This window comes from Astatotilapia calliptera, chromosome 15 (genome assembly GCF_964374335.1).
Source record: "Astatotilapia calliptera chromosome 15, fAstCal68.1, whole genome shotgun sequence".
In the NCBI taxonomy this organism is placed as follows: domain Eukaryota; kingdom Metazoa; phylum Chordata; class Actinopteri; order Cichliformes; family Cichlidae; genus Astatotilapia; species Astatotilapia calliptera.
This window is the reverse complement of record NC_137436.1, coordinates 4470917-4497352: the sequence shown is the minus strand read 5'-3', so window position 1 is coordinate 4497352 and position 26436 is coordinate 4470917. Positions and strand designations below refer to the sequence as shown.

The following is a 26436-nucleotide window of genomic DNA, read 5'->3' as shown; positions in this document are numbered from 1 at the left end:
GCGCTTTACTAGTCCCTAAGGACCCCAAAGCGCTTTACACATCCAGACATCCACCCATTCACACACTGGTGATGGCAAGCTGCATTGGAGCCACAGCTGCCCTGGGGCGCACTGACAGAGGCGAGGCTGCCGGACACAGGCGCCACCGGGCCCTCTGACCACCACCAGTAGGCAATGGGTGAAGTGTCTTGTCCAACGACCGAGACTGTTCAAGCCGGGGCTTGAACCAGCAACCTTCCGATTACAAGACGACCACCCAACTCTTGAGCCACGCTCGCCCCGATCCACGCTCGCCCCGATCCACGCTCGCCTCCCAGTGTGTACAATATTCTTTTTTTCTGTTAAAGCTTCTGCATTTTGTTGTAAAACTGAGTACGTTTACATGGCTAACAGCATATTCAGCTGGCCTGAAAGAACTCTTTGAGAATTTTTTAAAGATAAAATGTGGAGAAATCCTGCATCTAGAATATGTGAATTTATGCATTTTTTTTTTAAATTTATAAGCTTTTCAGTGTTCTTCTCTTTAGATATTTTTAAACCTGATTTAGTAATGGATAAACCAAATTTATTTACAAGTTATTTAATTCTAAGTTTAAATTTAATAACACAGCATTGTTAAATTAACCCTAACAGTTGGGTTAGTAGCAGTGGGTGGATGATCTGTTGAGCAGAATACCCTTCCGTGAAAACGCTCCCTTTGCTTCCCAACCCCCAACCAAGCCCTCCCGTATATCACCATCACCGTCTCTCCTTGTGTTACCTTGAAGGAGATTTCAGTTGTCATGGTGAAGCCATGGGTGATAACAGGCTCTTCTTCTGTGGTGCGACCCTTCCAACAGTCCAGTTCAATGCAGCGGCACCCAGAAAGGAGGACCTGTTTGTACATCTCGACCGAAGAGTTGCCTGCGAGCTGGCCGGCTGCACCGAACACACGAACACAAAAAACAGCTCTTACAGGTATCGGCTAAGTTGATCCAAAAAGAAACAGGATGCCCACAAAAGCACATCCTCCCACTTTTCAAGAGCTCATTAACTGTATTGTTCGTCACATGCAGTAAAAACAATACAACTGTCGTTATCTGAAGCAGGCAAATCTCATCACCCTGTCACCATTAGCGAAGCAATTATCTCTTCACATTAGCAGCATGTTTCCACAAAATAAGTGGAAGTGTGTTAAAGTGAGAGGCAGCTATGTTCTCACTTGGTGTGATGCCATTCATTTACTTCACTCTTTTCTCATTTTTTCTCTCAAAAACTTGTTTAATTGACATCTTTAAGCAACTCCATGAGGTGAAATATTTCTTCACAATTACTTTAATTTTAAAATATAATTTACGATCGGTCAATAACATGAAATGCTTGTCCTGTTATCAAACTAATGATTCTGCATGGCTCTTTTTGTGTGTGAAGTTGTGAAACACAAATGCCTCATGGACAGAAATAGACTCCACATTGCAACACGCTTCTGCTCCCTATTAGAATAGCATAGTATGAGTCACTATGAAAATACCTAAAGAAAAACACAGTTCGTGAGGAGAAAATTAAAAGACCTCGTGTTTGTTTTTCTCATTTCTTCATTTCACCAGCTATGAGGCTGGGCTATTACAGAAAATTCAATTTTTCCCAATCGCTGCCGAAATCTGATCCACTTCAAAGATTCAATGCTCTTCAGTTCCCCCCAGAATAGATTTGAATAGATGAATTCTAATATCCATTGAAGAGAAAATGGCCTCTCTATTGTGCCAGCCATGCTTGTGCACCGCAGGGAGTTACTTTGACTACCAGTCCAAAGAAATATTTAACTCATGAATATCAATGAATCAAGTATCATGGCATGACTTGATTGGATAACCTCTTGAGAAGTAACACAAGAAAGGGAGCCTGATATGCAAGGGTGCATTTGATTGACTGACCCACGAGGTATAAAGTTGAGTGTATTCACTTCAACCATAATTGTATTTCTAAATGAACGACTGATCTTTTCATTTATGGGAGAATAAAGGATCTCCCTGTGCAATCAGTCAGGAGGAAAATCAAGTTGAACGTGATTGCGCAAGCAGACCGATAGAAGAAGTTTTAACGTGTGTACGTGCTTACCTGTGAGGTATGTGTTGTGTGAGGAGTTGATGAAATAGTGAGAGAGGGGAAAGGTCATGTCTTCACTCTGGTCCAGCTTCTCAGGAGGAATGATGCTGTTCTCTTCTGCATTCAGGTACCTGGTGAAGCCTTCTGCTGAGATCTGACCTGCATGAACACAACAGCAGTCAGCATCCTAAGCGTGAAAACATTGTTTTTGGTTCAAGCGTCCAAATCTAATTGTATTGTGATGTTCTCTGTTTTTCCAGATGGCAACAATTTCCACAAAAAAGACTACAAAACAACAATGAGCTGATTTGCTAACTGTGTATTTAAAGCTTGATACAGATTATTCTGTACATTGTTCATTTTCACACCTAAAGTTTATTTACTTTGGTCCAAATCAGTTGATGAGTTTGTAGACTTGTGTCTTTTTCCTGTGGTTTAGTTTCTTTTCACACAGAAAAAACAAGTAAACTCCAGGTGAGCTCAACTGCGTCACTGCAAACCACATGAGAACGCTCACTTCAGTTATTAGTCAGATGAGTCTGGAGCGTTAGGAACAAAAGTAAACTTGTCCAGAAAGGTGTTCTGGACAAGTCGATAACACAGAGAAACTCTCTGCGCATCTGTGCTGCTCTGCTGGATCGCAGAATAGAAAACACACCAGGCTACAGGAAGGTGTTTAGGTCACACTCGAAGCGTACACCTGGCGGTTGGGTCGATTGAGTTTTCACCACAAATGAACCGCTCTGGATTCCTCGGCCTCAGTCCAATTCCAAACAAACTCCAAAGCAGTTTGGGATCCAATAACTCAGATTACCTTGTTCACATCTGCACAAACGAACCGCAACAAGGAGGGAAAATATCAGAGTAGAAGTAAACTAAAAAGTGCAGGTGTGAAAACACTCCAAAAGCCGTGCTGTTCCACGCGCTTCACTGTTCACTGCAGTGATCATCTTATCTGCTTTTTCTTGAGTCATCTGACTCAGTATAGAGCTATCTGCCAAATCTTGCAGTTATTCTGATTTGAAGAAAATTTGCAGATGCCTAAAGTTTTAGAAATTTATTTAAAAGTTAAATCACAGAATTGTCTCGTTTTTCCAGTGGAAATTAATGGGCAAAGGGGCTGAGTGCCAAAGACAGGGTAAGGAAGATGTAAAGTACTGGCAGATGGAGTAACATAATGTTGGAATTTAATTTTCTTAATGAGATTTGTCACCGTGTTAAACATTAAGAATGCCTTATCCTTTTAACTGCACAAGCTAAAATATGGTGCGTGGCATATGGTGGCATATGTGTCACAGATTTTTTTCCCCACCCTTTGCAATGCCTTACATGAAATTTTTAACAAACTGCAACATAACTGAACATGGCTATGAGAACATTTGCGTGTTTTTGTCAGTCACTTTTTATAAAAACATTATTTCCAATGGAGGTGAATGGACTGGCATCCCCGTTCACCTGTGACTTTAATAAAATAAAAGCAACTTTTGTTTTCTGTAAACATGTGCCTGCATTGTTCTCCACCTTTAACCTCCTAAGACCCGAACTGTTTCATGGCATGCATTTTTAATTTCTCTTTGCTATTTGGGCTGATTGGGACCTGATGAATGTAAAAACAGAGAATTACGTAATTTTTTAAACCTGCTTTAAATTTCGATAGAACAGCGGCAGTATAATGTCCTCTTAAGTGGATATCAAGCCCTTGTAGAGCAAAATTTGGTATTTTGGTCTAGACAACCTAAAATGTGATGTCCACATATGTGAGCGCCAGGTCCTAGGAGGTTAAAGCATTACAGTGGGTGTGAGACTGATGGTAAATGTCTTTCTTTCGTTTCATTTAGGGAAACTCGTTGTTTCCTTTAGGGCTGTCCCTCAATGTTTTCCTACTCTAGTTAAATACTGTGTTACAGTACATGCTTCTAATTATTAAAATTCAAGTCTGAAAAGGCTCCCTTTGCTCAGCAGGTAGATTAACATATAAATGTACTTTTCTCCATTTCAGGCTCCACTAGCTTCGGCTAATATTGCTATTATCACTAAGTAATACAGTGATCTGATGAAGCTAAGCTGCCCATGGAGCTGTTCCTTCCTCGTTGTTGATTGGTAGTCACGGTCACTCATGATAAGCTTTGCCTGTTGGCTGCCATCACTCAGCTAATCTTCACTGAATGTGCTTGAGAAAGTGAATAACACTGAATAAATAAGTAATAAGCGGTTGATGAAAAGCTCCACATCTCCATCCACACGAGATCATATTTCCATACGCATTACCATACACATCAAACACCTTGCCTTCATGAATTAAATTTTGAACATATAGTTGCTGCTCAAAGCAAAATACTTCCTCCACCTGCCTACACACACACACACACACACACACACATACACACACACTTACTTGAAATTACGCTAAATATGCTAAGTGATGCAAGCTTGACGGGTGCAGCAGGTCCCTCTGGCCACTTTATGCTAATTAATGCGGTGCCGCCCTCTGCAGAGTTGCTGGACTAATTAACGCTAGCTGCTGTCTGTGACATCTGAGCTCTGTCGCACTCAGCGTCTTACTCCCTGCTGACTCCCAGGATCTCCCTTCGCCTGGCTGAGGTCTAACCTTTGTATCACACATTCCGTGCAGACAAAGAGTTTCCCCATCTCTCAAGACATTTGTAGGTCAAACACGGAAAAATTGTGTTGACACGGCTGGGATTGTAATGCAGCCGAACCAGAGTGGGAACATACAAGTGCTACTCTCAAGGTGAAACCTGAGAAGAAATTCTACAGGAAGATTTGAGCCAAGTAAAACTTTAGCTACCGGTCACAATAACGGCTCATACTGAGAGGAGAGGAAATTGGACACAGAGATGGATTCTGAATTTCACCCGTAAGACTAGAGAGCTTCCTCTCTACCATTCAAGTGAATAAGCCAACTATCCACTCTTGAATTATGAAAAATTCTCCAAGTGTCTCGTTTCATTTTGTATTTCATTCATCTTCCTTCAAACGATGTCATAACATCTGAGAGAGCACAGACTGAAACAGTCACAGAAAGTGATTCAGCAGTGAAGACATGAATGAGAGGTATAAAATAAAAAAATAAACAAAATCTCCAAGTCACAAATGGAGAAAGTGAAACATTAAAACGTTTAATAAAGACTAAAACTCTTCACCATCATTAATACACACATTTCTGGAGCACATTTAGTTAAAGCATATGGTTTTCTGTTTATCCATCAACAGGGGGGCTTTTTACCCCGAGCTAAACACAGACTGCGTATCTAAAATTTTCATGCCACCTAAAATCCACGTATGTTTTTACGAACATGAGTGTCCTTGAAAGAGGAGAAACTATGTTTATGTGTATGTGTGTGTGTGAAGGTTGCATGTGGAGCTCTGGACCCCTCTGCAGAGCAGATGGCAGCACTTCCTCCGGCTAGATAAATACTTCACGTGGGGAAATCTGTCACTGGGACAGGGAAGGGCATGCTTCCAGAGAGCCTGGGACAGGATGAACACACAACATCACAGTATGAGCACATGGCTGTGATCAGAGTCAAACATTAGGCAGTCAGGATGGATATGTGTGCTTTAAAAAATGACTTTTAACTAATTTAAGGACCCGTGATTTATTCGGTCACATGTGCAAACAGAGTAAAGTAGGCACTTTATTCAGGGGAGATTATTAAAAAGACAAAGCTTCTAGTTTAGTATAGTTTCCATAAAATGTTTAGATAATCATTCTCTTCTTGCACCAAAGACATTTTTTTGAATTCCTGACACAAAAGCATTATTTAATCCTCCAGATCTCCAGCATAATGACAAAAAGTATTAATAAGCAGCTTTATATGGAAAAATGCTGTATTCTACTGCTCTGCCATATGGACCCCTTCGTAAAAACCACCTGTTATGTTCACTTGACTGCTTTCTTATCTTTTTTCAGCTTACTACTTACTCTCAGCGACTACATCGAGGTAACCATTCAAGCCACCGATACTTCTGTCGAAACCTTCACTCAATCCTTTAGTAAAATTTGAATTTATGTCGCAGCTGAGCTTATCACAGTTTGATTTGAGGTAGAAGTCACGTGACATACCGTTAACTTTAACTGCAAGTGCATTTTGTTTTTACATATAGATAGGCAAACGTGTTAACCACTACACTAACACACCAAAAGACAAACCTGAAAAAAGAAGATAAGAATTAGGTTCATAGTATCTGACTCCTGGAAGCTCTGTGATGAATTATCAATCTGTATTCCAACTCCTTCTCCACCACAACCCTCCTTGAATACGTAGCTAAGAAATCGGGTGCATTGATGACTTCCCAGCTTTAACAGTTTTTGATGTTTTAAGCCCTGAAGGAGAAAATATACTAACAAAACTAAACATATAGAGTAAATAATCTAAATACAGCTATAGATGGCATATTCAAAGGCAGCGATTGGTTTGACACTATGGGGAGAAAAATCAACCCAGCATTTTGCTCATAATAAACCGTACACGGCGTACGATAACTCATCCATTTTGGCACAGTTGTGTAAGATGCTTTTCTAGCACAGATAAAATTTGAATTGGCAAATATAAGACCTTGCTGCCTGATATCTGGAGTGTGATGTTTTCCAGTACTGGCAGCTCTGGGTCTACTGACACTTGAGACATCATGAAAGCACAGCATGTCCAGGAGTGCTGGCTCACCAAGACGCATCCATCTCATTTCTTTATATATTATTCTGTATCACTCCTAATACTCTAAATATTAAAACTAAAGTCCTTCTATTAATTAAGATGGTTGACATCTATATACAATTTAAACATGGGAATGAAAAAAAGAGGAGTGCGTTTAAACAACAACAACAACAACATGTTACCGCTTAGACAACATATAGGTCACATTAAGCAAATCAGCAATTAGGAAGCCAACACACATAATAAAGTGAAATGATAGCAGATCAAGAAATGGTGCTGAAGTCCTGCACATAAAACTAAAAAATGAACTGTAGGTTTATACGTTTTAGATTTACTGCAGTTTAATCCTTTGAAAGGAACCAGGCAAACTATTTATTGCCCTTTCAATTTTAGGTACAAAGCCTTGCATTATATTACACAGACAGATAAAGACATGTGAAGAAGAAAGCCTTTGCCAGAGTCTGGGAAAAACTGCTTCCAGTGAAATTAAAAGGGTAAATAGCACTTGAATAACTGATCGTCAGGAGGTGGGAAGGTTTTGGCACTTTGCTGGTCTGGAGCATTCAAATATGTGTTAACTCAATGCCACACTCCTCCCAGGAGTGGACATCCCAGAAAATTCATCCCAAGGACTGCAATACTCTGTATTCTCTGAGTATTGCAACTACTTTAGCACAAGTTGGGAACAGGTGGAACATTTTGATGGCGGTGATGTGTGTTTGACTGTGAGTGTTTGGTATTTACAGACTCCTCGGCACCCCACTATGTCCCCTCACTTGCAAAAGCTTTGGACACCATCCAGCAGTCTCTATGGCAACACCCCTGACAAATTTATTGGTGGCAGCGGCTGGAGTGCAGGGTTGGTGGAGGAGGACAGTGTAAAAACACACAACGGGCATAATGTACCGGTGTTTTTCCGATAGTTTTTACTATAAATCACTTGCACACTATCATGAAGTCGATCTGTACTAAAAGGTGTTACGTGCATGTCTGTGTACACATAAGCTTGTCAGTGTGCCTGGGATTGTATTGACAGAAATTTGAGCCACTGACCTTTCTGTGCCAGCAAAGCATTGGGTTCATATTTGTCAACCAGCAGCTGGACCTGTTCTGGTTTGAGAGGAGGGTAGAGTATCTCGTTCAGGCGAGGGTCTCGCTGTTTACTGTTAATGAAATCTGTCATCTGCTCCACTGTGAGGTATGGTCGACTCTTGGCTCCCCTGAGCAGAGAAAGGAATGGGGCAGAAATTAGAAAAAATTAGACAAAACATCTTAAAGGGCTGCTAAGCAAGGTGTGGGTGCAAGGACGGGATTAAAAAATAGCATATGGGGAAATGAAACAAGGAAAAAACGATGGAGGGGAGGAGCTGTAATTAAGACGCAAAAAGACGCGGCGAGGCAGAGCGGCAGACATGCAAAACAACAGGATTAAATGTTGTGTTTTGAGTAAATTATGAGAATTCATTAAAAACGCCTTTCGCATCCAAGCCTGTTCGACTAAATTATCCTCTCCACATCCTCCTGGCTCTCCTGCTACCTCACTTAACTGTGATTAAAATACAGATTTATGACTTGGAGTAGCGTCGGTTGAGCTGGCGTGCTTCCTCGGCTGATGGTCTCAGTCTCTCTGGGCCAAAGGGCAGTTCTGCTTCTGCAGCACGAGAGGCCAAACCAGCTAGGCTCGAGAAGTCACAACCAGGGACATTAGAACACACTTTCCTGGGCTAATTAACGTCTTATAAATGGATAAAAGGATCTGGCTTGAACCTGGGAAACCAAATTTTCCTATCGAGGCTACAAATATGAAAAAAGCAACAGATGATTTGGGAAAAAAAATGTATCAATTGTGATTTTTTTGGACATTTTAAACTGGGAATTCCCGTATTCTTTGGAGGTGGAAAAGGTTATTATTACCACACAGAGAGAGCAGAGAGAAACACAGTACTTACACTTCAGAGAAGATGTGGTCCAGCTCAGGCCGAGGGCAGATGTTGCTCAGGAACATGCTATAGACCTCTGGAGTGAAGTCCTCCTGGGGAATGGAGTCATTCTGCAGCAGACAAAAGTAAGATAGGTGAATAAATTGCAGGCAGTAGTGTTCGGACGTACTGTGGAAGGGCAAAAGAAAAAAGTGGATTTAAAATGTACAAGCTGATAGATAAAAGATACTTTTTCCACAGTGACAGGTGCTCTGGAGAAGACTTTTCTTGCACGCCTCAGTGCAACAAAACTGTGTTTTTATTAGTTAAATAAAATGTGTTTAACTCTATTTTCAGTTTAATGCACTGATCCTAACATAGCCTTTACAAAAAGGCAATCTTTCATGTAGCATCTTCTTTATCTATGAGACGCTTACTTGTGCATATCTATGTAAAGTAATGAGTATGTGCACAGTAAAGTGAATTTTATATTTGTATAATCTTCGGATAAACAGAATTATTTAGTTTAGCCAATTTAGCTTAGCTCTACACGTTTTGAAAATTAGTCAAATCCCTTGTAACTGTTGCTTAAGAAAAATATATATACAGTGGCTTGCAAAAGTATTCGGCCGTCTTGAACTTTTCCACATTTTGTCACATTACAGCCACAAACATGAATAAATTTTATTGGAATTCCACGTGAAAGACCAACACAAAGTGGTGCACACGTGAGAAGTGGAATGAAAATCATACATGATTCCAAACATTTTTTACAAATAAATAACTGAAAAGTGGGGTGTGCGTAATTACTCAGCCCCCTTTGGTCTGAGTGCAGTCAGTTGCCCATAGACTGCCTGATGAGTGCTAATGACTAAATAGAGTGCACCTGTGTGTAATCTAATGTCAGTACAAATACAGCTGCTCTGTGACGACCTCAGAGGTTGTCTAAGAGAATATTGGGAGCAACAACACCATGAAGTCCAAAGAACACACCAGATAGGTCAGGGAGGCCAAGAGGCTCATGGTGACTCACCTTCCAGCAGGACAACAACCCTAAACATAAAGCCAGGTCAACAATGGGATGGTTTAAAACAAAACATGTCCATGTGTTTGAATGACCCAGTCAAAGTCCAGATCTAAATCCAATCGAGAATCTGTGGCAAGCTCTGAAAACTGCTGTTCACAAACGCTGTCCATCTAATCTGACTGAGCTGGAGCTGTTTTGCAAAGAAGAATGGGCAAAGATTTCAGTCTGTAGATGTGCAAAGCTGGTAGAGACAGACCCTAAAAGACTGGCAGCTGTAATTACAGCAAAAGGTGGTTCTACAAAGTATTGACTCAGGGGGCTGAATAATTATGAACACCCCACTTTGTAGTTATTTATTTGTAAAAAAAATGTTTGGAATCATGTATGATTTTTGCTCCACTTCTCACGTGTGCACCACTTTGTGTTGGTCTTTCACGTGGAATTCAATTTATTCATGTTTGTGGCTGTAATGTGACAATGAATACTTTTGCAAGCCACTGTAGTAGTATTTCCTTTTTCAGGACCTCTTTCAGAGTAAGGTTGGACACATTGGAGCAAATATTCTAATTTCTGGAGCTAACTCTGTTGCTTATCATCTGGTTATTTGCGTCTGTGAAGTCAGACTTGGTTTCTCATATGACGTGTTCCCCTTCTGTTCTTCTATCGTGGTTTGACGAGGAAATATTTTTTACATCAGGTTGTGATGTCCTGAGAATTATAAATGCAAACTTCACTTCTGTACAGTTCCTTTTAAGCATGCAGTAGTCAAGTCCTACTTAAAGGATAAAAATTTGGAAGTGGATCTTCTGAGTGTTATTGATACTATATCAAAACTGCATCTTTGACTAAAATTTAAGAAAGGTTTGTTTATTTGTCATCCTTCCTACACGAGAACAATGTTTATGAGACCTTTCACAGAACTGAGTCTGCGTTTTTGAAAGTAACAAACAATATTCTGATATTCTGCAGATTCTGGTTGTTCTGTCTTAATTATGTGGAGTCGTGTGCTGCTTTTGACACTGTCGACCTTGAGTTACGCATGGAGTACTTCGAGCACTGTGGAGAAGTTAAGGGTTTGACTCTTAACTGGTTTAAACCCTATATTAAACAGTTAACATTGGAAAATACTCTTCTGCATTAGCTATTATAAAATCTGGACCTCCAGAGGGGTCTGTTCTTTATGCTTTGCACATGCTCCTGCTACATCAAATTATTCACAAGATAGAATCTCTTAATGATTTAACTGTATTTACACTTGGATCTTGGATATCACTGTGCCACAAGAAGGCTCAATGAGTGAATTTTGGATAGAAGAAACTGATGTCACATTGTTTGGCTCTCAGATATTAACTGAGAGGTCGAAGAATAACCTGGGCTCCTTAACTCTGTTTATTATTAAAATACAGGCTAACTTTGGGATAATCACATTAGAAGTTTCACAGATAAATAAAACTAAAACATATATTTTCAAGCCTTTGGAAACTGATGATTTCTGGAACTGTGACTGGTGGATTGGTAGCTACTGGTTTATTTGATGTAAACCCTGTGAGCCATAGCCATACCTTTTTAGGAACCTGTTTATTCTATTTTATTTTGGCGTAAAGAACTTTGGTTTTAAATGTACTTACTTATTATTAAACTTTCCCCGCATACTAAGAAATTTCATGTTGTGCAGACTTCCTAGTTAGAGTACTGCTGAGGTAAAGACATCTATCCACTAACTCACTAATGTGACTAAAAGAAACACAGATCTGTCATTCCATCTGCCGTCTTATAGTTGGCCCTCTTGAAGCAATTGCAGAGATGCAAATAACAAACAGCAAATGACTGCCTGCAATTTGCACTTAGCGTCAGGGCTTCTTATAGAGCTATCAGAGGCAAACGGGTATGATAAAGACACAGCGTGCTCAGCAGCAGGGAACAGCATTTTGCCAGCAAGAAACAGAGCAGAACCACACAGTCTTAGAAAAGACCTGGAAGGAGGGAGGTGAGGAAGGATGCACAGAAGTAGGGGGGATGCAGGTCAAGCCCTGTTGAGACTCAGTGAGTCATTCAAAAGACATTGGTGCGAGCTGGGCTGTGTATGTGCTTTTGCCTGGGAGTGTGTGCGTTTGAGGGATTAACAGCAATACCATTTAGCTGTAATTACTTGTGCAATGGAATAACAGCAAATCCCAGCAGACCTTCATACAGCAATCGGTTTTTACCTCCTGCTCTCTCTCCCTATGCTAATTATGTATAGCTTGTTCTGACTGTGGGCGTGTGTTTGTATTCCCGTGTGTGTATATTTATTTATTTATATATATATTAATTCGATTTGTGTTCAGAAGCCATTGATTGTAGCCAGAGTTGGCCACAATTCGCTAATCAGATTAAAAATAATAAGTAGCTATAATCAGCTGAGATTACATTTAAAATTAGGGTGCCATCAGATCTTATTGTACATGGTCAAAGGTTCTTTTATTGCGTTTTGAATACATTTTATATTACTGGCAGTTCTTCTTGTAATCGGAAGGTTGCCGGTTCGAGCCCCGGCTCCGACAGTCTCAGTCGTTGTGTCCTTGGGCGAGACACTTCACCCTTTGCCTACTGGTGGTGGTCAGAGGGCCCGGTGGTGCCAGTGTCCGGCAGCCTCACCTCTGTCAGTGCGCCCCAGGGTGGCTGAGGCTACAAATGAGGTTTTCCATCACCAGTGTGTGAATGTGTGTGTGAATGGGTGGATGACTGGATGTAGTGTAAAGCGCTTTGGGGTCCTTAGGGACTAGTAAAGCGCTATACAAATACAGGCCATTTACCATTTACTGGGAATCAGTGTTTCTGGGATTTGATAAGAAAACTGCAGAAAAAGAAACTGAAGCCCACTTGTATGCACACAGAACACCTGTGCTTTGCATCAGGTATGTTATATATTCTGATTTTAACCAATTGAAAATGCTGAATATCCAAAATGCATTTCATTTCACTACAGACTTAACCTAAGATATAACCTTTTCAGTGAGTAATTTAAATGTAAACACGTTATATGAGTTCAGTCACATCTGAAAGTGACCTGACCCAATTCCAATTAGCTTTACAGTGTGTTTGCCTTACTAGACACATATCAAGTGTGCGTTCAGAGCAGCACCGAACAGCAGTTTCCCACTTCTAGGGATGAAAATTGTTTGCTACTGTTTGAATACAGAGCACTGTTTGCACCTCTATGCATTAGGGTGCAGCGTCTCTCTAGTGGCATCTAAAAAAAGGTAGCGATAAAACAGCTTTTGTCATCTCTATTGCTCCCACTGGGTCTATTTGTTGCATTACAACCCAGGCTAAATCCATTCTGTGCTGGAACTCATGCAGATATCCAGAAAATAAGACGAATAAGCACAGCCGCAATCAGTTTGTGTTTTAAGAGATGAGTTGAATAGTCAAAACAGAAATGGATGGATGGATGGATGGAAAGATGAAGGCAACTGTACATAAAAGAGACAGGATGAGATGGAGACAGAAGCCGGTTCAGGGACGGAGGAAATATGAGGCGACAGTAATACTAGAAAAAAAAACAGAGAGCTTCAGTATTTTGGAGTCTCACTCTGCCAGAAGGGAGGTTACAGCTTTCCAACGCTGTCTCCACTCGTTTCCTGTCTGCCGAGAACATCCTGAAGATACTGTAGGGAGACAAAAAACATGCTGTTATGAGTAATCACAGAAAATGCCACACACGGAGAGAAATTCTCACTCCTTTAAAGGCTGTGTGTCAAACGGATGAATTCGTCACAGCATTTAACTGACACATATTAAGATTATTCTGTGAAAATGTAATATTGTAGCAACAGCTTAGGAGGCAATGGAAAAAAATAAAAAGGGTGAAACTACAGGCCGGACAGAATGCAACACTAAAGACAAATATTAGACTCAGATGATGCCTGTGTGGGGAAAGAAATGCAATATAATAAGGGAGGGGTAGAAGATGGGACATCAGGATTTAAATACTGCAGTCTAACAGCCTTGCAATGAATTTTACATTCATAAAGGTTACGCAGTAAATTTCTGTTTATGCTGAAATAGTTGGAGAGCTACTGATTCAGCTTATTTGGAGCATTAGGAAGCTGTGCAATAATGCAGCAGCATAAATCTGTTCCTAATATGTTTGCTCTCATAGATAGATGGGTGGACTGAGATAAAATAGTGTAGTTTTAATATTTTTAATATTCACATTTAAACATGGAAAATATCTTGATTTTAATACTGCTTACAGTGAATTGCAAAGTTTTCCATGGCAAATGCCACTTGTGTACATAAAAGCGACAAGTCTTCATGAATGCGATGCCACACAGGCCCCAACAAAGATGAGGAAAGAAAGCTTCCCGGCAATGGTATCATTTTGCAAATCACACCAATTTTCATCATTGCTGTCATAATTTTTATTATCATGTCATTGTGCTTGTAATGCTATAAAGTCTGTCTCAACAGAAGCATCTTTTTTCTTGCATAAATAAACAAAAGGCGTGCAGATGTAATGTTTCTTTATGATGTGCGCATGTAAATAACGCAAAATGATCTCAAATCACATCACATCGTCACATCATCAGCGTCTCGGTTCATTTAACTCTGGAAAAACACTGCCGACAGACATCTGTGTTTTCAAGCTTCTGTCATCTGTTTTATTCCGGTGTATACAGACAATAAAAGTGATTTACAGTGGACTCTAGTGTCACTGCAGCCACAGCAGGACATTTAGGTCTGGTTCTGTTCGGAATAGCCTGTTTTAATTGCTTGCAGAGGTATGCCTGCGCAGGTCCACCAGCACTTACTGTACGCTCAGTGGAAGAGCAGTATCAAGCTGACATTAGTCAAACTGACATGTCTTCCTAGCTAGGAGGTTAATTCCCTAAACAGCAAGGAGTGTCTCTCCCTGTTGACACCCACTGCTTTCCTCCGCGGCTCTGAGGGAGGTTATCATGGAGGTTCACTGCTGCCAGCCTGCCTGAAAGCTCAACTTGACTAATGGAGATGGAGAGAGGTGGATTTTCAATGAGGCGATGACAAACTTCCAGATAAATCAAACTGAAACTGAAATATACAAAATGAAATTCTCAGATAAATCACAAACTGACACAGACTAAAGTTTAAAAAAAAATAATAATAAAAAAATCACATGGGTGAAATGGGCCCAGCGTGAGATAAATGAAAAGTGGTGATAAGGAGAACAAGAATGAATATTGTCATGACAGATGGAATGGGTAATATATTCTAATAAATATGCAAAAAACAAAGTGTAGGTTTAAGCATCTGCACGCTTAGAGAGAAGGCAAAAAGGCAGAGGAAACTATGCACCGATGAAAAGAGCAGAGCCGTTGTGGGGATGGGGGAGGGGTGTGGTGGGGGGGGTGGATGAGTCACACAGACTTACTTCTTGACGGGGATTCTTCCCTCAGGGTTTAGCTGCAGCTTCAGCCGGGTGTATCTGCATTGCACAGAGCACACATCAGCAGCAGCTCGTGATAGCAGTTTATTCAGTGTGAGTGACACTCTTCATCAGGTCTAATGTATGTGTGGGGGCTGTTTGCTTGATCTTACATGCGTGACTGACATAAATGACTGTCTGCCATGACCAGGTTTGCAGACTCGTACGTAATGCATCGGAAAGAGATAAAAAGCACGTATCCAAATATCTTAAAGTGGCTGACTGTGCATGAGTGGAGTTCTCTTTGCATACTGCGGATATATCTGCCGGCGTTTACACGGGAGGTCAGAACTGTGGGCTAATCCCTGGAAGTCTTGAACGCTGGCAGGGCAGAGCAGTGCAGCAGCAATGCACAGGCAGCGTGTAACCTGGCCTATAAATAGCTCGGCTGCAACAGGAGCCATCATTGTAGGCTGGGCTTTAAGTGGCTGCTGGCTAATAATTAATATCCATTACAGTGTCCACTTGACAGAACTTGGCGACTGCCTCAGGCTAATAGGCTGGTGACTTTTAATTGTCAATTGGGATCAAAGTTTGGGGAGTTGTTTTTTTTTTCTTCTTTTTTAAAAGCTGTAAACAAAAGTTTTGGTTGGGATAAAGTTAGCCAGTAGCACTGCATGAGGCTTTATTTTCTCTTTCTTTCTTTTTAAAGAGAATGATTGAAAGGCTCCCAAACAAGGAAGGGAAGAGGTGTTTTTCAATGCCCCCATCTGACTCAGAGATGCTTGTATTATTCATTATGACACTGGAGAAAGGGGGAAACAGATTACTCACTGTCTCCTTTTCTGTTTACCTCACTACTTTCTCTGTTCTTTTTCATGTTCCCACTCTAGCTAATCCTAGACGTTACTCATTTACTCATTTCTTCATTAGATGATGCTAAAGACATAAGCAGTTAGATGACGCTGCTCAACTCCAAGTTTCCAGACATAAACACAGAGTAAAACACGCAGTTCTAACCCTGCCATGTTTGGTAATTGAGGGCTGTGTTATCCAAGGAAAGTATTCAATTATAATTGTACTGATTTCAACACCTTTCAGCAAGTGGTCATTTAAAAAACCTGCTGGGTTCTGTTTAGTTTCCTGTTGATGAGAAAGCTGCCCAGCTACGCCGCTCCTCAGAAAACCCACCACCCAAAATCAGTATCACTGCTTTAAGAGACAGCGATGAGAATTAACCACACGCGGAGAAACATCAACATCACTTCAGGGAGGCAGCATCCTCGCGCTGCAGCAGCGGTATGGCGAAGAATTGCCTTATTTGTAAGCAAGGAGTGTACAAGAACTGCTGCTGCGAGCAACCGACGTGACCGCGAGACCTGCTGTATTCAGTTCTATTCCACTCTATCTGCACTATGTGGTCGATGACCAGTTTTATTGTCTCATAAGTCAATTAGCTCCTCGGGGGTGCACGTTAATGGCTTCTGTTCACTGATAAACAGCAGACAGCTGGGAGTTGTCGGCGAGCAGAGTCCAGCAAAAAATGATTTGCGTTCATATTTACGCTCACTCTGCGTGAGCTTCACTCGGAATCAGAGGTGACACGAGGGCAAAGGATGATGAAAGCGGTCATGGACATAGAGCCACTGATAAGGATAATCAGTGATTTATGTAATACCCTGGAACTGACAAAATACTGGCTTCCTGTTTTTTGCCCTCTCTTCCTCTCTTTTCCCAATTCAACCCAAAGCTCAGCTCACCGAGTCAGCCTGGAATCTACTATATGTCACTACTGGAAGATAAAACATACACTACAGCACCAAACAAATGCACACTCACATATGGGAAGCAATAAAAAGACAACTGACGCATGCAGGGTGTTTTATAAACTGGTATAAACATATTTCCAGCTGTTTTGATAATTCTGCTTTCGTCTGTTCTTACTTCCTCCGTTGATGTGTGAAAAATCAGGCTGCGTTGTACACTGCAGTGTGTGAACAATGTAAGCACAAATGTGCTTTGGTGAAGGTGTAAATGCTACATGATGGTTTCGCAAGATTTTTACATAACATTTTACCATTTTTGTTCATGTAAAATACATCAGGTCCCTAATGTGACTCTTGCTACGAGTGACATTTCTAGTGCTTGCAGACCCGATTTTCATATCTATCTTGGGGACTGTAGATTTACATTTTGTTCGAGACTGCTTGCATGTGCGCGTGCGCATGTGTCCGCGTGTGCATGCATCCGGTGACGTACGCTTTTTCGAGGCACGCCTCTCTGGACATGTTCTGCACCAAGAGGTTGGACGCCAGGTTGAAAAGCTCTTCTGCCCATTCCTGCAGGAAATAAAACGCACACACAACATTAACACACACACACACACACACACCTAGAGTCAGGAAAGAGAGCGGCGGTGAACTCATTTGTGCTTTGATGCTGATAACTGCTGAAGGCTGGAAGTTTGTGTTCAGTTTCTGCTGCCATGTGTCAGGAATAAATGAAGTTCATGCATACTGAGTAGGTATGCTGATCATTTTTCATAATTTTCCAGAGTGGTAAATGACTTGATGATGAACTTATGATCCAGGTTTTCACCATGATCCTAAAAAAAGAAATGGTACCTCCGTCTAAAGCCTCCTAAATCAATTAAAAATAAACAACTATTAAGAAATGCTTTCACTCTTTGAGAATATTATTTATTGCTTTTAATGGCTTAGTTTAATAGCAAATACAAAAAATAGGCACAAAATTAAAACCCCATGCATATTATAGAGCAAGTCCCCATCAAAGAGCCTAAACAGCTGTGACCCATCGAGGTGTAGATTCACTAATTCATCAGCAGCAGATTCACAGATCTGACTAGTTTTTTTCCAGCACATCCCACAGATGTCTAAATGAACTGACATCTGTGGAATCTGAAGGCAAAGTTAACATCTTGGAAGCCTCGTCATGCTCCTTAAAAGCATTCCCAAGCACTTTTTACGGTGTTCCACGACTCATTGCCCCTATGAAAAACTCTAATGTCGTCAGAGAGTACCTTTGCAATTCAGACACGAGCTTGGTTTGCACTAATGTTTAGGTATGTGGTACGTTTAAGATTAACATCCACATGAATCCAAGAATCCCAGGAAAACATTACCCAGAGCATCACACTGTTTCTGGCAGCTTGCCTTCAATTCAATTCAATTTTATTTAAATAATACAAAACAAAAACAGTTGCCTCAAAACAGTTTATATTGTAAGGTAAAGACCCTACATTAATACAATTATTACGATGCACTATTCTTCACATAGTGCATCCTGCTGCCTTCTTTTTCTCCAGGTGAATGATGCCTGGTTGCCCACATGATGGGTGAGTATAGGCACATGGGTAGGGCTACACAACCTCACCCTGACTGCCCAGTTACTGGCTAAGATACCCCACTCACCACTGTAGATGCCGGAGATGCCACTGCACAGGTCAAAGTTATTACTCACTTCACCTGTCTGTGGTTGTTTTTGGTTGTCCTGGTTATGTACAATAAAAAAGTAGTTACTTTGTTTACTGCTGCTATGCATGATTTTCTTTTTTTTACCTTCGCAATCTCCTCTTGGAACGCCATGAAGTTCAGGTAGGTGATATTCACCATGTCGGTGCCACTCACAACCGTCAGCATCCTGCTCTCCAACTTCCCCGACAGCGTGCTGTTATCCAGCAGCTCGCGCAGCTTGGCTTCCTTTACAATGAAACAAAAACACACAAATAAAAAAAACATATGTTATAACAAAGAAATGAACTATTCAGATCTAAATGAAAAACAAAAGTCACCAAATGAATGAATTTCTATAACAAAATCCCCTTCAATGACACATCGACAGCCACGGAGTGGTAATGATAATTTTCTTAGGAGAAAGAGAAGTATTTAAAATTTTTATATTTAAAAATAATATCCCTTACAGGCATGGATGAGGAACACTTAATTAATAAGCTTTCACAATGATCTCGTTTACATAAAAAAATTATTTATAGTGCTTTAGATTCTCTAATTCAGGGACCTAATACAGTGTTGCGTATGTCCCACTTGATCAATGCCCTTTCCTCTCATGTGATTATTGCAACAACTGGTCACAAGTCACATGATCATATGCTCGATATCCTATTGGCTAATGCTTTTGTATTTTTTCATTTCATATCTGCTCCAATTAAAAGCCTCAAATAAAGCATGTTGATAAAAGAAATTGTGCTACATAACCCAAGTTCTGAACACTTTATGTTAGCCTCTAATCCGGGCTGCACACACGTTGAACCTTGGTGGAACAGATCAGCCAGAGCGGCATCTAAAAGCTAGCAGGCCAAACAAAGCTTCAGCGAAATGGCAAATGACATAAAACAGGCCACAGAGGAAGATGAGCAATGCTTTTTTTGAGGAAGTGGGAGACGGCACTGCTCTGTGTCATGGCATTTTGCTGTGATGTTGTTTCAAAACAAAAACAGTCTCTGAATGAACTCAGAGGAAACAAGACTGGTTAACATTTGGGAGTTCGCACCTTATTTGATGGCTGATTTGGTTGATTAATTAGAGGACAGAGGTAGAGAGTCCGTGTGCTACAGCACCAGCGATTCTCAGTTTGTGTAAAGGGTGCATATGGCAGGCTATACAAGCAGGAAAAGAGGTGGGTTAAGTATTGAATGGAGAACTTACATGTAGACATGTAAGCACAAATGTCCAATAAGATGTCAGCACAGGATTTATTGTGTTATTTATTATTTATTAATAACCCCATGACAGCTCCCCAAAAATGAGAGCATGAGGGTTTTCCAGCCTTGCTTTTTAGCTTGCTTTAAGCCCAAAAAACATCCTCCTGTCTCAACATATTTCCAGCTTAACTGCAAAACCCCCCATACATACAATAACTTGTAATCAACATCACAGGAAAAAATGTTTTGCTAAAAAAACACCAGAGGACTCACTTAACCCAGGAGACCCGAGGAGAATGCTTTTCTTGCTCTCAAAGGGTTTTATTTTTAAAGGCTTATATAAAAACTGAAAATTCCTAAGTCAACAGAAATTGTCCCCACATTGAGAAAAAGCAATTGTCGGACTTAGTACAACCCTAATTCTCTCATCATCCGACAAAATCAGAGGGCTGCTGCAGGAAGTCTGATCTCTCCTACAACAAAACACTGGGTGCTGGCAATACTCCAGCTCCCACAGAGGAAAAACTCTGGAGAATTTGCATTCAGCCGAGCTAATTGTCAGAGGAGAATTAAACCAAACTAATTTTAGCAAATATATATTTAAGAAGTTCATATTTGGTGCGAATCACAAAAAAAGCCCAAAAAAAGAGAACCCAACTACAATGCCTCTGAGGAGAAAGAGAGGAATAACAACGATCTCCTTCTCTTCTTTGCAAACCCAGTATGCAAGTGGCATACAGAATTCTTGCTCCGGCTTAATTAACACAACAGAAAAGCCCTGTAAAGGATTTTGCAGTGAAAGCAAATGAGCTTCCACTAATTTGACCAATCAAACAAAGAGCATTGTGTCCTGTGTCATGCTGATAAATGTCCTCTACACATCCCTCACACCCCCCAATCAAATTGTGGAGGCTTAGTGGCGCCTGCGATTATCACACTGAGAACTTCTAAGGCAATACATGTTCACCCTGTCCCTTCTGACAGCCTGTGTACTCCCCCCTTAACTAGTTTATGTGGCTAAGGAGGTACTTCTTGAAAATAAGACGTTGCTCTTTTAAATTAAAGAAAAAATGTATATGTGGAGAAAACAGGTTTTCAGTGTTGTGTATCATTTAGATGGTTAGAGTCATGTGTGGACTTGACCACCAATCGATGGAATACACACACATGCACATCCTGAGTTCAATGAGAATCAATCACTGTCCACTTATGTATTCTGAATGACACCCGCGTCATCATTCAAAGCATAAAAAGCCACTTGCAATTTGCTAAAACACACAAAGCTCCCTCTGAGAAACGCTCTGGCTGACAGCCAGACATGAAAGGTTTCTGAGAACAGACGGGATGACAGTAAGATGCATATTTCATTTATTACTACAACGTCAATGCAATTTGATATTGTTTTGAAGCTACTGGTAGCCATTAGCTGAACGTAGGGCTCATCTCCCACTATGCAGTCATATGGGCGGGAGCTGCAGGCACTTACATCAGCAGTTATGTTGGGAAAAGACTGACTGACTGAAAGAAACAAGCTGACAGGTGGGCCCTGCTGGACGGGAGCAGGAGCAGGGGGAGGGAGCAGGAGCAGGGGTGGAGGAGATGAGGACAAAATAAAGAAAAGTAGAAATAAAGCAAGGAACAGAGAGCAATGGAAGGAGAGGAGCAGGAAGGGGGTAAGCCATGTGAGTGAAAACCAATTTGTGCTGGTGCATTGGGGGAGCTATTAGAGGCATGCCTGCGGTCTCAGTTACCACAAGGAGTGGAGATTCAGAGAAAGGGAAAGGGTAGGGATGGGATTTGGATGATGGTGTGGTTGAGTTAAGCCTTTATGAAAACACAGCCATGGCCTCTGTCTTCTGTTGCTATAGTGCACGCGTGTGAGTGTCGTGTATGATGCTTGTGAGCACGTGCTTAGTCAAGCTTTCAAGGTGCATGTTGGCAGCTGCTGCCTGTCAGTATAAGAACTCTTCTCAAACACTTAGCATTCAGCTGGAGATGCAGCCCGAGGAAATACACAGACTTTCTCCTTCTGCCTTAGTTTGTCACGAGGCCCCCACCTGCCCCCACCTGTCACCAGCCATGCGCTCAGACTGTGTCACACTCTGTTGGGCACAGGGAAGAGATTCAGATTGGCAAAGAGAAGTCAGCCACACCTCAGGTCATTAAACCTGCAGCACGGCACCTGTCTAAACCCTCTCTCCTGCGCACACAGCTCGGACACACACCATCGCAAATGCACACACCACACGTCCACCTTAGCACAGGCATGGAACTGCACTCGTGCAGGCTCGGCTCAACGCTCACACAGAGAAATACACACCGTCACACAGAGTGTGTGTATAAATAAACACACAGAGAGACATTAGATCAAAGGAAATGTCAGTATGAATGATTGATGATGAGCCATCTACCTACACACCACTCAGCAGGATCTGCAAAATCTAGTGAACCCGGTTAAGGAAAGGGCTTAAATTTAAGTTTATTATTAATGCAGAATGTAACAGTGACTGGGCTAAAAACTGGATGATAATGAACCAAAACTAAACTTAACAACTGATGAAACAATTCTGCACCAGCCTTAACTCCCTTTCAGTTAGGCCCCTGGCAGTACAGCCACTGTGGCCTGCTCACCATCATGGGCCTGACAGGCTACACTCCCCAAGAGGAGCTGCAACCAGACACGGGATGCCCGATGCTGATGTTTTGACGCTGTGTTGAGCTTACACAGATGTTTTGAAAGCCTGCTTTGTGGTTCAAAATGCCCACGTCACTTGATCACATGACGTGGCTATTTTTGGAGCTTTTGACCCCAGTTTTGACAAGCGGCTTGCCTGTTGTTTCTAACCTTGATTGACAGTGTGTAGAAAAAACCCAGTGACACCGAAAACTCCCAGAAAGCTTAAAAGTCATCATCATCATTATTATTATTATTATTGTTAGCAGCAGCAATCACAGCAAAGGGCAGTTTGTGGGACCCTATTGACAGCTCAGTTAGCGAAACCCATAGTACCCGCAGGGCAACAGATAATCCCACCGTAGCGGTCAAAAGATACATCGCTCATGTGTAACATGAACCATTAGTCTAGTGCCAAGTTGTAAACCTGCACCTTTATTTAAAAAAGAAATCCCGTTGTGTACATGTCTACATGAAACAAGCGTTTCATGTAGACATGTATGTGATGATTTTCTATTTTTTCCAATTTGCAAAAGAAGAAGCTAAAACTAAACTAAATAAATTGATATTTTTGAATAAAAATCTTTACATAGCACTTGATTTTCTCTTATTGATCTTTATTTTTCATAAGCATAACAAGCTACATTCATTCACACGTCATTCCACTGTAGATAAAACACAAAGATTAATGGGGCACTGTGGTTACGTATATATCCACAACACGTATGTGGTTATGAAAATACGCTCATTAGCCTCTTCTCTGTAGATTGTATAAATTGTGCATTGAATTTGATAACACGCTGTTTGTTACAGTCAAAGTTTTTCTTGTTTTGTTGTATGGAGATTTCTCCAAAATGTCTTAATTATGGTTATTTTTAAGAACTGGTTAGAATTGCGGAAAATCTGCGTTGCTTAAAAAACTAGCATTATCACCATGTGACATAGCAAAAATGGCCAGAAGGTGTCACCGTAGAGACGGGTGTCAGATTGTTTCAAAAGCTCGATACAAATTCGACGCATCTGCTCTAAACGTTTTAGTGTTTCACAAGGCCTCGGTTGGTCTTCTTACTATCATGGCCTGACTCACTATGCTACTCAAGAGGAGCTGCATGTCCTGCCTATATAATCAGTAGCTCCTCCCACTGCAGGAAATAACAATTATCCAGCAATTGAGTACCAAATCAACTCAATCATAAGCCTATCTAGTTATATGAAGTAAATGAAGCTCTTCTGAGCCTGTTTAAAAACACATTCTCCAAACATTAGGCAAATCTCCCCCTCCTTCATACCATACTTGGTACTTTCCCCCAAGAGCTTGACCGTAAAAGGAGTCCAAAAGGGTCCTGACTGTTTTGGCAGTTCCTGAGTCCAAACCAGAGGAAGGCCAAGTGCATTTTGGAGTAGAGGTCAGAAACCATCAAATTAATCACATACAAGTCTCAAAAACTATTTTTAATCAGACTTGTTTGGAAATTCGTCAGTGACTTAGCAGCAATACAAAGGAAAAATAGCAAGGTCAAAGCATTGTGCGTTGTTTAGAGGTCACACGCCTCCTCATGACACACATGTTGGACAAGTAGTAGTGGAATTGTCGAATGCTTTTATGACGAGCTTCGCTTCACGAATGTATATTAACGTGGTTAAAACAATTATTAGTTGTAAAGGAAAGCTGTTTTAACAGATGAACCTTGCTATGTTCAAGGCAGCTGTAGCAGGAGTACAAGCTGAGTAATGTGACAATTCTTTCTTTTCTTTTTTGAAGCACCAATTCTCACAAGACCTGCATTTTGCATGTTTTTTTAAGCTGGTTTGGTTGGTATCTTGAGGATGGCAGCACTTTAGCTGACTCTGCCAGCCTGCGCATTGAAGTTCACACTGAATTTTTAAAAGCATCTGCACTTGTTAAACAAAAGGATGTTATAGAAGCACTGGGAACTTATTTTATGGATATAATAACGATTTCAGCCTTGTAGTAGTTGTTCAGGCTTTATTCAATGCTGCAACAAGTAAATCAGCTATCTCCTTGAACTATAACTTATCATACAATTTTGGCTAAGCTGTGTATATTCAATAGTGTAGAGTTGTTATAAGGTGTATTTGGTATTTGAATCAAAGAAGATATTCTCATCTTTGCCTTTTCCCCCATCTGACCTCATGCACAATCTGCTCATGGATTTATAATCATTGGACAAATGAGCAGAAAGACTTAAATCCAGCTTGAACATCAGAATTCTGAGGAGCACATTCTAACGTATGGAGCCGCGGCACTGCAGAGCAGTACTATCAGCAGGGCACCTAACCTCCTCCTGCTGCCGGCTAGCCTTGTTAACTAACAGAGCGGCAAGATGCTGCTGGTGGGACGGTAAAGCTTTGGGCCTTTTGGAAGGCAATTATGGGATATCAAGCTGGGGGGTGATGTGCTCATTCTGCCACACAAATGCTGCGCAGATGCATGTTTTTGTCATTTATATGCACTCGTTTTCAGCAGAAAATATTTACTGATGTATGAGCCGCTTCAGTCTGAGCCGTATGACGATATGCCTCGTGTCGCTTATCTTTGTCATTTTATTGATGTTTAGTTTGTCTATATCTGTACGCCGATGTGCATCCTTGTCTACCAGCCAGTGTGAGTCACAGTCTACAGAGCATTTCACCCACAGCAAAGCTAATCCTAAGATGACTCCCTCTCTTGGCAATGCAGTCATTTATTTAAGAGGGTCACGCCGGATCTGCAGAGCATGTTTTAAACATTAGCCGCTTCATAACCTTACACAGACAGAAAGCACTGGAACGTTGATCCTATTAGAAGAAAGCCATAGCTTTTGCTTTCTGTAAATGGCCTTCCTAATAATCCACACTCATTCATGTGCCACCCAGACACATATGAGCAGTGACATCAACGCAGAAAAAAAGAGAAAGGGGGGACTTGCACTTCACACCCTCGCTGTGGGAGTCTGATGCCTTACTGCTACACGGGGACACCATGTAGTTCAGCTTAAAAGCGTTTCTGCTGATCAGTCTGTTTAGTTCAGCCACAGTAGCAGCAGCCTTTCATATAAGTATGGGCGAACTGTCTGCTCCCATTGCAGTTCTGCAGTTTCATACTTTAAACTTCCTCAGTGTGGAAACTGCTTTGCTAACTTTTCTAGCTTCGGGTAAAACTCAGCCACCATACTGCACACTGCCCAAGGATAAGCTGCAGATAAGTCTCATAAACAACCGCACTGTAAACACGATCAAAGAATAAAAGAGAGAGGGGAAGTGCAAGGGAATCGGTGAGGGATGAAGGATCTTTGATTCTGGGTAAGCCGTCTCCCGTCTTTCCTGTGCTGTCTGTATCGCACTCCCACATAGTCATAATTCAGGTGAGAACCAAAGTGTCAATGAGCAGCAGACCACCGCAGTTTCATGAGATGGCGAAATACCCATGAGGACAGGACTAAAAGGTCAGTGATTCATCAGTCAGCTGTCAGGTGATGCATCACCAACCACAGTACAGAAGTGACTGCACACATATTTGGTACATTTGGTGAGTGTGTGTGTGTACTTTGCCATCCAAAGCCAGAAAACACTTTGTCACAAATCTTCGAGTGAAGCGTGAGTGAACAGTTTGCGAAAGAGGAAGCCCTCGGGATTTAAATTGTATTATCTTTTGGAGTAAGACGCTAGGCTTAATGTTTACATGTGTTTGATTGAGGAGTGCAATGATTAAGAAGGGAATCACAATAACAAAAAACACATCCTGATGAAAGCACTAGCTCCTCACAAGCACTCCAGTCGAATACATTAGCCAGTGGTGATGCGTCGCCAGGGCTCAGTCATGCAGCGAGGCACAGGTTGAGAAAATGCGTAGGAGGAAGTTGAAATGCCCCTGTTGAAGAGCTCATTCCAGCTCTTCAACAGGGGCATTTCATTAACCCCGAAGCAGTGAGACATGAAACAAGAGACAGAAGGGGTGGACGGAGGGGAGACCGAGAGCGTA

At 41.3% G+C, this 26436-nt stretch overlaps 1 protein-coding gene across 3 annotated transcripts in view; it reads right to left on the bottom strand.

The window, feature by feature from the left end:
* Window positions 1-26436, bottom strand: part of plcb1l (phospholipase C beta 1-like) — a 122738-nt gene that overhangs the window by 36015 nt on the left and 60287 nt on the right. For all 3 annotated transcript variants that reach the window (XR_013902002.1, XM_026142759.2, XM_026142760.2), the window contains exons 4-11: window positions 18678-18818; window positions 17359-17438; window positions 15106-15159; window positions 13285-13360; window positions 8714-8814; window positions 7818-7984; window positions 2098-2244; window positions 761-918 (exon numbers count right to left, since the gene is read on the bottom strand). Coding sequence is in view for 2 of the 3 variants with exons in the window: in XM_026142759.2 (XP_025998544.1) it covers window positions 761-918; window positions 2098-2244; window positions 7818-7984; window positions 8714-8814; window positions 13285-13360; window positions 15106-15159; window positions 17359-17438; window positions 18678-18818 (924 nt within the window). In the remaining variant the exon portion in view is untranslated. The remainder of the gene's footprint in view (window positions 1-760; window positions 919-2097; window positions 2245-7817; window positions 7985-8713; window positions 8815-13284; window positions 13361-15105; window positions 15160-17358; window positions 17439-18677; window positions 18819-26436) is intronic.